The sequence below is a fragment of the Myotis daubentonii genome, chromosome 3 (assembly GCF_963259705.1).
Source record: "Myotis daubentonii chromosome 3, mMyoDau2.1, whole genome shotgun sequence".
Taxonomy (NCBI): Eukaryota; Metazoa; Chordata; class Mammalia; order Chiroptera; family Vespertilionidae; genus Myotis; species Myotis daubentonii.
In genome coordinates this window covers 44,190,675-44,207,150 of record NC_081842.1, presented here as the reverse complement: position 1 = coordinate 44,207,150, position 16,476 = coordinate 44,190,675, and the positions used below count along the sequence as shown (strand labels likewise).

Genomic DNA, 16,476 nt, shown 5'->3' with positions numbered 1-16,476 from the left:
AGTGCATGCTCCCCTAGAACCAGTTCTGCGGCAACTCCACTCAACCGGAAACCCCCCCAGGGGCAGGGACTATGCACACCCCCCAAGGAATGTTGGATGAATGACCAAGACAGCTGCCAGTTCTGAGTAGCAGCAACATGGAAGAGCGGTACATTTCTGCTGATGGATAGACCACATCAACAAGGGCAGACAGTGGTCTGGATGCATACTTAATGAGCTCCTTCTCCCGCATTTCCAGCTGCAGCATGATGGCACTCAGCTCCATGTATAAATTATTAGCCCGCTCAAGTTTTCTCTCGTAGTGTTCACGAATATCCAAAGCATGCCTACCAAAGAAAACACAGGATCAGTGAAATTAACCAACTCGGGGGAGGCCAAAAGTCAGCTCTCATGAAGTAAGAACCAGAATGGTTGATCTCAAAAGCATTTGCCTAAGGGCCCCCTAGGTCAGTGGTCGGCAAACTGCGGCTCACGAGCCACATGCGGATCTTTGGCCCCTTGAGTGTGGCCACGAAATTTCAATTGCACTGTATGTGTGCGCCCGCACATGGTATTTTGTGGAAGAGCCACACTCAAGGGCAGTGATGGCGAACCTTTTGAGCTTAGCGTGTCAGCATTTTGAAAAACCCTAACTTAACTCTGGTGCCATGTCACATATAGAAATTTTTTGATATTTGCAACCATAGTAAAACAAAGACTTATATTTTTGATATTTATTTTATATATTTAAATGCCATTTAACAAAGAAAAATCAACCAAAAAAATGAGTTCGCGTGCCACCTCTGACACGCGTGCCATAGGTTCGCCATCACTGCTCAAGGGGCTGCAGTTTGCTGACCACTGCCCTAGATTAAAAGCTCCCTTGTCCAATGCAATGACTCAGCCAAGATGGAGTGGGAGATGGAAAATCTAAGCTTTCTATTTGGTTTATCCTTAGGGGCCATATCTAGCCATACAGAATAGCCAGGAGGTGACAGATAAAATGTGAATGGGATTTGTGCATAATTTGTAGCCTTTGTGTAGTATAGACAATATCATGATAAGAATACAGTACAGCTCATTGTTAATGGAAATATGCAGTTGGGAGCTGATATGATCACTCATTTATACTTATCTGTGGCACAGATCCTGCCTAATTATAGTGGTTATCTATGAACATATCTTGCATCCCTTAAAAGATTATAACCATCTTGAGACCAGGGACTACATCTTATAAGTTTCTGGCCTTCCATGTCACTTAGGACAGGGGCTGAGTGAACAAATAGCATTGCTCTGGGAATCTTCATTGCAGAGATACAATGAAAGAGGATAACAGAGTGGCAGGGGCCAAGGAGGGGAGGATAAGCCAGTGATATAAAGGAGAGCAAATTTGAAAGAGAATTAACAATAAACAGCACAGGGAAAGGTGTGTATAAAGTGAAGTGGTGATTCACAAAGAGAGTTCCTGCTAACATCCGGAGACCTGGGGATGCAAAGAGGTGGAGGAGAAAGCAGCTGACCTGAGCTCTTCTCGTCGCCTTCTAATCAGTTCTTCATCCAAGCGGTGTATACAAGTCCCTTCACTTTTGATCTTCTCAAAGTGTTTTTTCACTTCTTCTCTCCATTCAGCCTGGGTGAGGATAAATTAGACTTTGTTAATATTCTAGGAGTTTCAAACCCTGATACAGCCATAGGCTCATGTACAAGATTTTTTTTTTTCTGTAAGCTTCTCTGAAGAACTTTATAGAATAGATGTTCAATTAATATTAGTCAATAGCAAAATATCTCATGAAAATGTACCTGCATACCATATCCCACCCCATTTTCTGTAGTGAGTCCAACATGCCATGCCATCTCTTTTCCAGTTTCCTGGGCCACCAGGACCATCACAGCTAGCATACCAGCTATCACCTCTGCGAGTCAAGAGGGCAGCAGAGAAAGCCTGGCTAGAAAGGATGGCTGTGATAACCATCTATATATATAAAAACCTAAGCAACCGAATGACCGAACGACCCAACAACCAGTCCACCGGTCACTATGATGTGCACTGACCAACAGGGGACAGATGCTCAACACACAGGACTGGGCTCCCTCCTGTCTGGATTGGGCCGGCAGGGATTGGGCATGTGGGGATCGGGCTCTCTCCTGTCTGGATCGGGCCTGCAAGGATCAGGCCAAAACCAGCTACCCGACATCCCCCCAAGGGGTCCTGGATTGTGAGAGGGCACAGGCCAGGCCGAGGGACCCCACTGGTGCATGAATCCGTGCACTGGGCCTCTAGTATGGTACAAGTGCATGTCAGTGAGAACATGATCATCTTTACAACTGGCACCAGCATTCCTCTTAGGTTCTGCGTATGAAAAAACTTGAAAAAATATTTGGAGGAGAAGACCCAAGGGGCATAAACAGCAGGTGATGGGAATAAAAATATAGAGAATTATACAGGAATTTGGGAGTGAGCCTACTTAAATTCGCGAGGAATTTAGTAGGCTGACAAAATACTTAAGACAGAAAGGATGTCTAATATGTGATTTAAGTTGTTCAAAATGTAAGCCTTTTCCAATGTCCCAAATCTTTAGTAAAGTCTCTTGACATTCACCCTGACTTTGCATATGTGTTTTTGTTTTCTTAAAATCAAAGAAAGGTGCTGAACTTCATGGCAGGTATGGGGGCCAAGAATTTTAGGAAGGCAGAGCCAGAATGGCCATCTAATCTAATAAAAGAGAAACATGCAAATTGACTGTACCTTTGCTATGCCCCAAGCCACACCCACCAGCCAATCAGAGTGACTATATGCAAATTAATCCAACCAAGATGGCGGTCGGCAGCCACAGAGCTGGAGCAAGCAGGAGGTGTGGTTGCCCCAGCAATGGAGGAAACCAAGCTTACCGCCTGCCCTGGCCGGCTGTGGCCTCCGCTAAAGGCAAAAAAGTTTCAATTATAGAAGATAAATAACCCCAGATACCTGCTTCCAGCCAGCATCCACTGGGAGCTTGGGTGGCTGGGGGCCGTGGCCAGCCTGCGAACAGCCATCAGCCCCTCACCCAGGATGGCCAGGCACCCCAGGGGGGACCACCACGCTGAAGAGGCTCTGGCCAGCCTGAAAATGGCCCTCAGCCCCTCACCCAGGCTGGCCAGGCACCCAAGCAGGACCCCCACCCTGATCCGGGACACCCTTCAGGGCAAACGAGCCGGCCTCCACCCATGCACCAGGCCTCTATCCTATATAATAAAAAGGTAATATGCAAATTGACCCTAACAGCAGAACGACAGGGAATGACTGGTCACTATGACACACACTGACCACCAGGGGGCAGATGCTCAATGCAGGAGCTGCCCCCTGGTGGTCAGTGCGCTTCCACAGGGGGAGCTCTGCTCAGTCACAAGCCAGGCTGATGGCTGCCAGTACAGCGGTGGTGGTGGGAGCCTCTCCCACCTCCTCAGCAGTGCTAAGGATATCCGACTGCAGCTTAGGCCTGCTCCCTGCTGGCAAGTGGGCATCCTCCAAGGGCTCCTGGGTTTCCAGAGGGATGTCTGACTGCCAGCTTAGGCCCAATCCCCCGGGGAGCGGGCCTAAGCCAGCAGGTGGTTATCCCCTGAGGGGTCCCAGACTGCAAGAGGGCACAGGCTGTACTGAGGGACCCCCCTCCCCCATGCACAAATTTTTGTGCATTGAGCCTCTAGTGAAATTATAAATCTCCAGGAATTCACAGGAGTGTTAGGACATTGGACTTTCCATAGGGCGTGTAATTTCAAGCCAATTTTATCTAAATTTTAGGGGGTAGGGAAACCTCTGGTGGAATATAGTCTATATAGGCAGTTTCTCAAAAAACATCTAAGGATATATTTCCTCAAATATGTATAGACTACCATCCCTGGAAGCTAATGTGGTTAACCTAACTTCCAGCAAAGGCTAGACACATCACTAAATGTTTCCAATTGCATAATCTTCTTCTAGAGCAGGGGTCCTCAAACTACGGCCCGTGGGCCACATGCAAATACAAATATTGTATTTGTTCCCATTTTGTTTTTTTACTTCAAAATAAGATATGTGCAGTGTGCATAGGAATTTGTTCATAGTTTTTTTTTTAAACTATAGTCCGGCCTTCCAATGATCTGAGGGACAGTGAACTGTCCTCCTGTTTAAAAAGTTTGAGGACCCCTGCTCTAGAGCTATTCTATTACCTTCAGATTCATGTTTATAGTGATCCCTCTAGACCAGGGGTGGGCAAACTTTTTGACTCGAGGGCCACAATGGGTTCTTAAACTGGACCGGAGGGCCGGAACAAAAGCATGGATGGAGTGTTTGTGTGAACTAATATAAATTCAAAGTAAACATCATTACATAAAAGGGTATGGTCTTTTTTTTTTTTTTTTAGTTTTATTCATTTCAAACGGGCTGGATCCGGCCCGCGGGCCATAGTTTGCCCACGGCTGCTCTAGACCATGAAGAATTTACACTTAAATGATTGTGAAATTACAGAAGGTTTCTCCCCAAATATGCCATTTATCATTTATTTTTATAGAGAAAGTTATATTATAACTAGAGGCCCGATGCACAAAATTCATGCAAGGGGCTTGGCCCTCGCAGCCCCAGCTTCGTCTGGAAGGTTGTCTGGAAGGTCATTCGGCTGTCTGGTCTAATTAGCATATTATGCTTTTATTATTATAGATTATTTAGAAAGTGATTATCCTGACTATCCATTTATAATATGCTAGAGCAGGGGTCCTCAAACTATGGCCCGTGGGCCACATGTAAATACAAATATTGTATTAGTTCCCATTTTGTTTTTTTACTTCAAAATAAGATATGTGCAGTGTGCATAGGAATTTGTTCATAGTTTTTTTAAAACGATAGTCCGGCCCTCCAACAGTCTGAGGGACAGTGAACTGGCCCCCTGTTTAAAAAGATTGAGGACCCCTGTGCTAGATCTTCATATATATGGTGACTCTGACTGACTAAAATTAACTTTTGTGTACTGAACCTGCCAAACAATGCTATCAGAAAGCCAAGGTCTAGAACGTGCTGTCCATTATTTGATAGCAGTCTTTGACAGTATCCTATATAATAAAAGCCTAATATGCAAATCAACTGAATGGTGGAACAACCAGTCACTATGACACGCACTGACCACCAGGGGGCAGATGCTCAACACAAGAACTGCCCCCAGCCCGCAGGCCCCAGGCCAGCCAAGGCAGGTGCCAGTGGGGGCCCCCCGATCGCCCCACCCATCACCCCACAGATCAGCCCTGATCGCCAGTCAGGCCTAGGGACCCTACCCATGCATGAATTTTGTGCACCAGGCCTCTGGTCTAAGCTATAAATGCAGGTTTGGTTGAGCTCCAGGTAATGCTGTTCTTTTAATCATCAGATCAAAATCATGAGGTAGAAAGAGTATTGAGCTTTAAGATGCCGAAGATTGACAATCAAGAGTTGTTAGACCAAAAAAGAATAAGGGGGAGAATCAAACTTAGGCCTTAAAGTGTCCTCTTCATACAAAAACCTGCCAGTGATTCCAGTACAGTACTTAAAGGAACCAGGAAAGGGAATACCTCCATCTGGTGGTGAGGAATGAGATATGATATGGCAGATCTATTTATTTATTATTTTTTAAAAATAAATCTTTATTGTTGAAAGTATTACATATGTCCCCCTTTCCCATCCTATTTATTTTTTAATTCTAGAGAAAATAAACCTCTTGATACTTAGCTTATGGGTGTATGGGTTAGGGAAACTTAAAGAGAACATCCGGAAGATTGAAACCTATTAAAAAAGTGAATTTCCAAAAAGAAGTTCCCTCTTGTGAAGAGGGAACAGGACGTGTGGGAAGACAGCAGGTACTGATTAATCATGCTTTCCCCCAAAGTATCATGTGACTGGTAGATGTTAATTTTGGAGTTCCATCACGTACACTTAGAATCTTTATGTAATAGGAGTTCCAACTGGCACTTAATCTGCAGCTCAGACACGTGTGGGCATATGTGAAGCCAATTTGACAGAGACCGAGGAGCCTCTGAGAGAAAACAGTCATGCAGGAAGGATTCCTGCTTTAACTTGACCTATAGAAAAGCCACCATCACTGGGGAGGAGCGGCACTTTCCACTGTTTCATTAAAATACCTGTAAGATGTTGCCATAACCAGCACTGCCCCATTGCTTTTAACAAAGTGTAAGCCAACAGGGAGAGGAAGAGTTCGTTGTGTAAACAGGACAATGTGCAGCTTTGGAATCTTGTAAAGTCCAGAGCTTCAGTTACAGCAGGAAATAACAACTCCCATGGGTAGTGGCGGTGCCCTAAGGATACAGGGGCACCTGGTGGATGCCAGCCAGGGACCACAGTCCTTTAGAAGAAAGCAGTGCTATCCAATAAAGCAACACCTGGCAGATGCTAGGCGGGGACTGCTGTGTTCAGCCAGAGCCAGTGGAAAGCAGAGCAGATGCTGTTCATTTGAGGCTGACACCCTACTCTTTAAGGGGATTTCCCCCAAATGCATGTGGAGAATGGAAGGAGGGAGTAGGGGGTGCCTCAAGATTCTTACATCCCCTGTGAACAGATAAGAGAAAAATCCAGTAAAACCTAGGTTATCACCATTAATGGGATCCTCTTTATGTCCCAGATCAGGCTTGGGACATAAAGAGGACATTTAGGTTTTTGACTTCTCCAGCCTTCCACTTATTCAGTCAATAGCATTGAAGCTCTTGCACCCAAGTCTTGCTTCTTTTCTCTCCCATAATATAGGTGTCAAAATGAAGTTGAGTTAACAGAAGAATGGATCATCAACATGTGGGTATATCCATTCAACAGAACATTATTCAGTCATATAAAGGAATGAAGTTCTGACGCATGCTACAACATAGATGAATCTTAAAAACATTCTAAGTGAAACAAAGTTAAATGAAGGATCTAGAATAGGTAAATTCATCAAGCAGAAAGTAGAACAGAGATTAGCAGGGGCTGTGGAGAGGAGGGAATGAGAAATCATTGCTTAATGGGGTGATGAAAAATTTTGGAAACAGATCAATAATTCCACAACATTGTGAATGTAATTAATGCTCCTGAATTGTATGGTTAAAATGGAAAATTTTATATTATATACTAGAGGCCCAGCACACGAAATTTGTGCACGGGGTGGGGGGGTCCCCTCAGCCCAGCCTGCACCCTCTCCAATCCGGGACCCCTTGGTAGATGTCCGACTGCCAGTTTAGGTCTGATCTCGGGGATCGGGCCTAAACTGGCAGTCGGGCATCCCTCTCACAATCCTGGACTGCTGGCTCCTAATTACTCACCTGCCTACCTGCCTGGTTGCCCCTAACTGCCCCCTTCCTGCTGGCCTGGTCACTCCTAACTAACCCCCCCTACCGGCCTGGTCACCTCTTACTGCCCCCCCTGCCAGCCTGGTTGCCCCCAACTGCCCTCCTCTGCCATCCTGGTTGCCCCCATCTGCCCCCTTCCTGCTGGCCTAGTTGCCCCTCACTGCCGCCCCTGCCAGCCTAATCGCCCCCAACTGCCCCCTCTGCCAGCCTGGTTGCCCCCAACTGCAACCCCCCGCTGGCCTGGTCACCCCTAACTCCCTCCCCCTCCAGCCTGGTCACCTCTTACTACCCCCATTGCCAGCCTGGTTGCCCCTAACTGCTCCTCTCTGCCAGCCTGGTCACCCCCAACTCCTCTCCCCACCGGCCTGGTTGCCCCACACAGCCTGCTGTTCAGTTATTTGGTCATCCCTCAATAAACCCCTGCCAGCCTGGTCATAGGCAGCCAGCTTGTGATGGCATGAGGGTTAATTTGCATATTACCTCTTTATTATATAGGATATTTTACCTCAAAGTAAAAAAAGAATGAGTTCCAGCCTCTCTTGAGGAATATAGAAGCAGGATTTCAGGGGGCAAAGTAGCAGGAAATCATAGATTCTGAGTCAGTAAAGACTTAGATGTGGTGAGCCCAACTCTTGATTGGCACAGAGTCCTGTTTCCTGCCTCCCCGTAAGGGCCCACTTCCAGCCTAAGCACCTACTTGCTCAGGACGAGACTACTTTTTGTTTGTTTGTTTGTTAATCCTCACCCAAGGATATTTTTCCGTTGATTTTTAGAGAGTGGAAAGGAGAGGGAGAGACAGAGAAAAACATCGATTGGCTGCCTCCTGTGTGCACCCCAACCAAGGCCAGGGAACCTGCAACCAAGGTATGCGACCTTGACCGGAATTGAACCCGGGATCCTTTAGTCTACAGGCTGACACTCTATCCACTGAGCCAAACGGCTAGGGAATGACAAGACTACTCTTGAGGCAGCACAGTTTTACAGTGAATTTAGTGCCGCTGCAGCTCCCCTGAATTAATGGTGGTCGTAGTGGCACTCAAAAGGAAATTAGAATGATGCAAAGGCAGAGGGTGGTGGAGAGCTTAGAAGCAGGGCACACGGTCCATCTGGCAGCTGGGATTTGGGACCAGGCTGAAATGGTTTCTAAAGACCGATATAAAATGTAATTGAATACCAGAAGCAATAAGTGTCTACTTGGAGAAATGGGTTATTGCTTAAGAATGAAGCAATAGCTGTGGCAGAATCTAATATTGTACTGAAATTGGTTGCTTTGTTCGTTTGTGCTATATATGCTGCGTCTTCACACATGTGCCGCTGATGCGAAACAGATGAATGAAGCATTTTCTCTTAGGCTGGGGCAGTGCTCTGGACTGACAGTTTTGGTGGGAGGTGGAAACGATGGCCAACAACCATTGATTAATAACTGATGCTGATAAGATTTTGTCAGCAGGCAGGAGGAGGTGAGGCCTCAGGTGCAAGACTGCTACAGCAAAGCAAAACCATGTGCAAATAACCAGCTCTTCTCCACCTGGGTGGCATAATGTCAACGTACAATGAATATTCCCTACTGCCATCTTATCCATCTCAGGAGGTCATCAGAAAAAGTACCCAGAATGTAACAACCCAAAGGAGGCTTAATTTCTGTAGCTTTGTGGGAGGTTCTCTACAGTTGACAAATCATTTGCACTTTTATTGTCTCGCTTGGTCCTCAACAAAACTCCACCAGGATGGGAAGATATGATTATCTTTATTGTGTAGATGAGTAAGCCGATGTCTAGAGAATGCAGTGAGTTATCCAGGATCATAGGACAGGGGTTTAGACTCAGGGCCTAATTCTAGAAACTAGCAAGGATAGCAGATTTCGGAGCTCTTTAAGGAGAAGTACAATTTTATGTTGGGAGAAAAATGTGGAAGAATTAATGGATATTAAAAGATATCCAATGTAACAAGTTTTTCTTCTCTCTTCCTTCCCTTCCCCTCCCTTTCTTCTTCCTTTCATATTCTTGCTCCAAAAGAACCTTTTCTTTTCTGATCTCAACTGTGCTATATATGCTGCATCTTCACACATTTAGCACTGCATGTGCTGATAAAAGTGAGTTTGTACAAGTGAGGACACCGACTGTGGGTGCTGGGTTGCACCATACTGTGCTTGGCACATGTTGGAGGCTTAAAACATGTTGCACTGGCTAAGAAGTGATATTCTGGGAGCACTCAAGTAAAATCTGCTTAGAAATGAAAGTTTTCCAAGTATATACAGTTATACTGTCTCAACAGCTTGTGACTTAGCATGCTCACAAAAACTGCTTTTCAAAATTGTGGTATGTATAGTTTTATAGTCACTGTATAGTAAAGGAAGCAAAGCTGGGGTTGCAACCAGACCCTACGCTGGAAAGATTTCCTAAAGTGCTCACTACTGTTCCCTTTCATTTCACAAAAGGCCCTAAGATTTTTTTCTGAGCACTAACAGCTATTTGACAGATTTCTTCTCCATGCCCCACACCTACACGTATTTGGATAGGCAATAGTTGTAATTGTTTTAAGGGAGTTTACTTGAATGCATATAAAAGAACAGAGGAAATGGTATGAAGTCAATCTCCTACATCCTCTTATTTTCTCTAAGACAGTGGTTCTCAACCTTCCTAATGCCGTGGCCCTTTAATACAGTTCCTCATGTTGTGGTGACCCCCAATTTCATTGTTACAAATTGAACATAATTAAAGCATAGTGATTAATCACAAAAACAATATGTAATTATATATGCGTTTTCCGATGGTCTTAGGCGACCCCTGTGAAAGGGTCGTTCGACCCCCAAAGGGGTCGCGACCCACAGGTTGAGAACCGCTGCTCTAAGATCAAACACTTCTCTTCCATAGTAATTCCTTAGAAACACTAAAAAACTATAGGGGCAAGCCTGATTAAATATTTAAAGACACAGTTGTGGGAAGAGCTAAGTTTGTGGCTCCATAGAAAGTATGTTGGAACTTTGGGCAGGATAAGAGTCTCTGGCTTATCTTTTCGTGGGAACTGCCAGAAGCCCTGTGACTTTATTAAGAAATTCGCAATGTCTGGTGGGCAGAGTATCTCTATGTCTGTCAGATACCTGAGAAGCACATACTCTGAGCCTTGGGTAGGGGCGGGTAGTAAAACATATTGGAGGACTTGTTTAACCTCCAGGATGATGCCCCTCCCAGTCCAGTGCTCTTTCTAACACAGACTTTCCTGGTAGGTAAATGCATCCCCCACTGCCGATGGGGGGTGATGAGGAATAGATTGAAACACCGATTGGTAATAAGATGTCTTCTCTGAGAATGAATTTTTTTATTGATTTTTTACAGAGAGGAAGGGAGAGGGATAGAGAGTTAGAAACATCGATGAGAGAGAAACATCGATCGGCTGCCTCCTGCACACTCCCTACTGGGGTTGTGCCTGCAACCAAGGTACCTGCCCTTGACTGGAATCGAACCTGGGACCCTTCAGTCTGCAGGCTGACGCTCTATCCACTGAGCCAAACCGGTTAGGGTGAGAATGAATCTTTGAAATGATACTGGAAAATAATGTGGAGATGGAATTCATCTTACAAAAATTCACTTAGAAGCACAATACCATGAGTGAGACAAAGCTATATGATAAGAAATTAGGTAATACTGTTGTGAAATCCTACAGGCATAAAGTTATAACTTAGGATCATCACACTTATTTCAAAATCCATAGTTTCACCCTATTTTACTCCTTTTGCTATTACCCGGGTCTGGGAGGTATGAGGACCTCACGTACACTTATCTCCGTCCACTCCCTAACCATGCTGATAGAGGTTGGACCACTAATCCTTAGGACATCTGTAGCATTTTCATTTAACAGTGACAAATTCTTCCCCTCTCTGCACCTATCAAGAGGTGATGTCTATTTCTCCACCTGGGTTGGCCTGTGACTTGCTTAGCCAAGGAGACATTAGCACGCATGATACATACACAGGCTTCAAACTCACTTGTGCACTGGGCTTGCCCCTTGCTGCCTTTGTCACCCCGAGAACACCGTGTGCACAGGCCCAAGCTAGCCTGCCGCAGGGTAAGAGGCCACGTGGAGAACTGAGGCCTCTGGCGAATAGCCAACCAGTCGTCAGACTTGAGAATGAGGCCGTCAGGAACCTGCCAGCCTCCCAGCCGACCTTGCAGCGGACGGCAGACATGTGAGCAAGCCCAAAGCCGGCAGAAGAACTGCCTAGCCCACATTCCCGACCCACAAAATCGTGAGCTAAACAAAAGCTTACTGTTTTAAGCCACAAGTTTTAGAATGGCTTGTAATGCAGTAAAAGCTAACAGGCACATTAAATGATATTTTATTTGGTGCTACTAAGTGGCATGTAACGGAGAAAAGGTTCTCTCTGGGCCGGATTCTATCATGGGCTCTTTCTGGTATTTAACTTCCCTCCTCTGTACTGTATTTTTTCTTCTTCAAAGTCAGTAATGCGTTCATGAAGTTCAGTAGTAATTCTAATTTGCATATATGTACATTACACTTTTCATATCTTCTTTTCCTCTTTTCTCCTCAACAGTTTCACCAGAACCCATTCCGAAGACCAGATTCTGATACACATTCTTTTCAAATGAGAGAATACTATATGTGCTCAAGAAACTCCAAAAGGTCACATGTATGAGCATCACAGTTACTGTTTCACAATGAATGGAGTTATATAATTGCTGTACGAATCAGAATGGCTCTCTTCTAAGAATTACTTTTTCTCACTGAGAGCTCCTTGTCTGTTTGTTCAGTAATAGTACCTGGTAGAAAGTTTCCAAACTTACCTGAGACTTGAAGTAAGTTTCTTGTGGGGTGGCAAGAACATCTGCAGACGCGATGTCCAAATGCATGAGTGTCTGCCGGAAAGAAGGTCGGTTGCGAGGCTTACTTTGCCTAAATGTAGAAAAAGGCAGCTTGTACATTTCAGAAGGTATGTCCAGGAGGATAAAGGTTTTATTCTACTCTAATAAAAATGAAAGCCTTTTTGACTCTATGCATGGCTGTATCTCAGTGTTGATGAAATGAACATCAGTGACCTATTTGATAATAATCCCTTAGGACTGGTAAAGTAATAATAGCTATTATTTACTAAGGCCTACTATTTCAACATGTACTAAATTCCTTATTTATCAATTGTTCTAAGGCTTCTGGCTTCTATCCTACCAGGCGATTCACTCCCAATACACATTAGAGACTTCCCTGTAGTTCTGAAGAAGTTTTAAGTATGGTTTTTTTGTTTTGTTTTGTTTTGTTTTTTTAAAATATATTTTTATTGATTTTTTTACAGAGAGGAAGGGAGAGAGATAGAGAGTCAGAAACATCGATCAGCCACCTCCTGCACATCCCCCACCGGGGATGTGTCCGCAACCCAGGTACATGCCCTTGACCGGAATCGAACCTGGGACCTTTCAGTCCGCAGGCCGACGCTCTATCCACTGAGCCAAACCGGTTTCGGCTTAAGTATGGTTTTGAGGAGGAAGGTAAAATAGAATATTGGGAGAAATATATTCCTTACCATGTCTGTTTCATAAGGATTTTGAATCCATCAGGGCAAGTGGAAGGAACTGGAAGATGTAGGCTATTGCTTCCAACACCCCAGATAATGGCCGAAGAGTCTACATCTTTGTAAGGGATCTCTCCTGTCAGCAATTCCCAAAGCACCACACCAAAGGACCTGCAGGAGTACCAAGAACATGCACAGAAGACATTTCAGAAAGGCTGGCTTGTATTTTAGTTCTTCATTCATTTTTTTTAAAAAAATATATTTTTATTGATTTCTGAGAGGAAGGGAGAGGGAGAGAGAGATAGAAACATCAATGATGAGAGAGAATCGTTGATTGGCTGCCTCCTGCACACCCCTCACTGGGGATCGAGCCCACAACCCCGGGCATGTACCCTTGACTGGAATCGAACCTGGGACCCTTTGGTCCGCAGGCTGATGCTCCATCCACTGAGCCAAACCAGCCAGGGCTCTTTATTCATTTTTAATTGAATGTGTACCCAGTTTTAAAATTCTAATACTGCTACAAGAAAAATGGAAACAGCCAGGAAAACTCTAAGAAAGAAAGTCACTGAGAGGTAACCAGCACTACCGATATTAAGACGTTTTATAAGGCTCCAGTGATTAACTCTGGTGCATGAACAGACAGCTACACTATTGAAATGGAAGAGAAATCTAGAAATAGACTAACTACATAGAGGGATTGCATATATGATAAAAGTGACATCTCCAACCAGTGGGGGAAATTGATTATTTAATAGATGCTGTTTGGACAACTAGGGAGAAAATGAAATTTATATGTTATCTTACATAAAGATGAATTCCTAATGAATCAAAGATTTAGTTATAATAATGAAACTAAATTTCCTGAAAAAATACATGGGAATTAAAAAAAAAACTTAAAGTGGTGAAGGATTTTCTGATTATGAAATCCAGAAGCCATAAAAGGAGAGAATGATAAGCTAAACTGCATTAAAAAAAAAAATCTGGCATGGAAAAAAACTCTAAGCAAAATAACAAAATGTGAAAAGTAGTTATAATTCATATACACAAAAGGCTAATCTTCTTAATATATAAAATATTCATAAATTGATAAGAATAAAGATCAGAAAGCTTAGCAAAGAATAAAAATAGTTCACAAATAAGAAATTACAAATGGTTTGTAAACATGAAAAAATGCACAACCTTACTTATAAGAAGAGGAATACAAATTAAAATTGCTCCAAATATATATATATTTTTAAAACCTACATGGTTGGCAAACATCCAAAAGTTTAACTTTGTTGGTGAGGCTGAGAAAACACTCTTACACATTTCTGTTGGGAACATAAATTGGCATAATTCCTAAGGAGGGCAGATTCATAATAATTACCCAAATTACTAGTCATTCTACATTTCTTCTTTTTCTTACTCTGATGTTACATGCAATTTTAATATATGCTATATTTTAGCCTAAAAGTTATTAATAGTCCATTTTACAAATGGAAAAAAGCAACTACAGGGAAATACACTGTTAATAGCAAAGATTTGGAGGAAAAAGTGATAAAGATTCTAAAAAGGTCACCACCAGCAAAAAAGCATAGCCCATAGAGGTGTTTATAAAAGGGTAAATAGCACTATACAACTCAAATATGTCTAACTATTCACATCAGTAGGTCACAGATATACATGATGGTTTGAGTCACCAAAACAGGTAAACTTTGTTCAAAGTATTTTATTTAAGAAGGTGAGAATTATGTAATGTAAAGTCCAGGAAGGTTTTTGTACTAAATGGTTATTTAAAGTAAACGTTCCATTTTCCAGAAAGTTTAGCAAATTCTTTGAAGGTCCTTAAAACTGATGCTTTACTGAATCATCTTAATTCTATCCCAACCCTTCTTACCATCGTATTGGGTAATATGGGACTGCAACCAACCAGAAGAGAGTAACACTGAAGACTACCTGAGGAAAGTAGAAGTGCGGATGGAGGAACATGCTGACAGGGTGAAAGTGGGAAAAGGTTTTCCAGTTGGTACAGACGGTGCTGCTCACCATATATCGACTTTTTCAGAGACAGGCTCATTTCGTATCACTTCTGGCGCCATCCACGCGACTGTGCCAGCAAAGGACATCTTGGTACTTTTATCGCTGAGTTCCTTAGAGGTACCAAAATCTGAAATTTTTACTGCATCTGTGTGAGTCACTAAAACACTTTGAAAAGAAATAAGAGAACATCCAGATCATTAGTACTAATAAAAAACATGACTCAAATTGGCAACTGAAGACTTCGCTGTCCCCTACCTTGCAGAATTCAGCTTACCAGCTTCAATATTACTAGGACATTAGCGATACACTAGAAACAGCACCATTCATACTTGTGAGGCAGCATAGCATAAAGGGCTTTAAATATATATATATTTATATTGATGTTTTTTAGAAAGAGTGGAAGGAAAAGGAAGAGAAAGAGAAACATCGATGTGAGAGAGAAACATTGATTGGTTGCCTCCTTTACACACCCCACCTGGGGACCGAACCTACAACCCGGGCCTGTGCCCTGACTGAAATCGAACCAGTGACCTTCTGGTGCAAGGGGTTATGCTCAACCAATTGAGCCACACTGGCCAGGGCCATAGTGGGCGTTTACATCTGGTTTTATCCTGCCTTCAGCATTGTGTGAGCTTTGCCAATTTATGTAATTCTTCCACGCCATTTTTCTCATCTATGAGATGGAGACAATTCAGTTCACAATATCTTATTCACAATTTAAAAATGCAAAAAGATCTAAAAACAGTGTATAAATATTTTTTTCATATGCATAAAGCAAATACACTTTATTTATCCCACTTTGTGTGCCTACCATAGGTTTCGCTACAGATATATGAATGTGGCTGATTATAGGGTGCTGACCCAGTCTTTGCTGGGGATGTAAGGTAATGAATGCACTGTTCCTGAAATCATCTGACTCCCAGAGTTTTGGATAAGGAATACGGGCCTGTAATAATGCCTCATGGAAATTTTGTTTAAATTAAATGAGATAAGTAAAGCACACATGCTCAATAAATATTGGTTTCCACCCTGCCAGTCTCAGACAACCCACTAAGAAAACACTTCTTTCAAAACACTGTTGAAATGATGGCCAACTAAAATCATGCCTGGGACCATGATGCTAGGAAGTCGTATCCTGGGATTCCACTAACAATGAGGAAAAGCAGGAATAAATCTAAGCTTAAGTAGATTCACACAACTCATGTTTTAGTTTTCATAATAGTTATCTGAAATGTGACCTGGGCAAACTGCTTTTGCCAGCTTTTAAGATGAATATAACCTGGGACTAATACAATATAGTAACATCCTCACACACTACCAGTGGTTGGCAAACTGTGGCTCGGCAAACTGTGGCTCGTGAGCCACATGTGGCTCTTTGGCCCCTTGAGTGTGGCTCTTCCACAAAATACCGACTTCTGCGCATGGGCCATGAAGTTTCAATCGCACTGTACGTGTGCGCCCACATGTGGTATTTTGTGGAAGAGCCACACTCAAGGGGCCAAAGAACCGTATGCGGCTTATGAGCCGCGGTTTGCCGACCACTGCACTAGACAGAGTTCACTTGAAACAGCCTGTTTAGAACTTAAGAATGTCAATGAGTTAGGGTTTCAGAGGCTTAATGATCTAGAGACCTATTTTTA

At 43.3% G+C, this 16,476-nt stretch overlaps 1 protein-coding gene across 3 annotated transcripts in view; it reads right to left on the bottom strand.

Annotated features, from left to right (window-relative positions):
- Positions 1-16,476, bottom strand: part of MAP3K13 (mitogen-activated protein kinase kinase kinase 13) — a 161,249-nt gene that overhangs the window by 12,955 nt on the left and 131,818 nt on the right. For all 3 annotated transcript variants that reach the window (XM_059687259.1, XM_059687261.1, XM_059687260.1), the window contains 5 exons: positions 14,843-15,001; positions 12,827-12,985; positions 12,096-12,204; positions 1,500-1,609; positions 210-326 (listed from right to left, as the gene is read on the bottom strand). In XM_059687259.1, the coding sequence (XP_059543242.1) occupies positions 210-326; positions 1,500-1,609; positions 12,096-12,204; positions 12,827-12,985; positions 14,843-15,001 (654 nt within the window). The remainder of the gene's footprint in view (positions 1-209; positions 327-1,499; positions 1,610-12,095; positions 12,205-12,826; positions 12,986-14,842; positions 15,002-16,476) is intronic.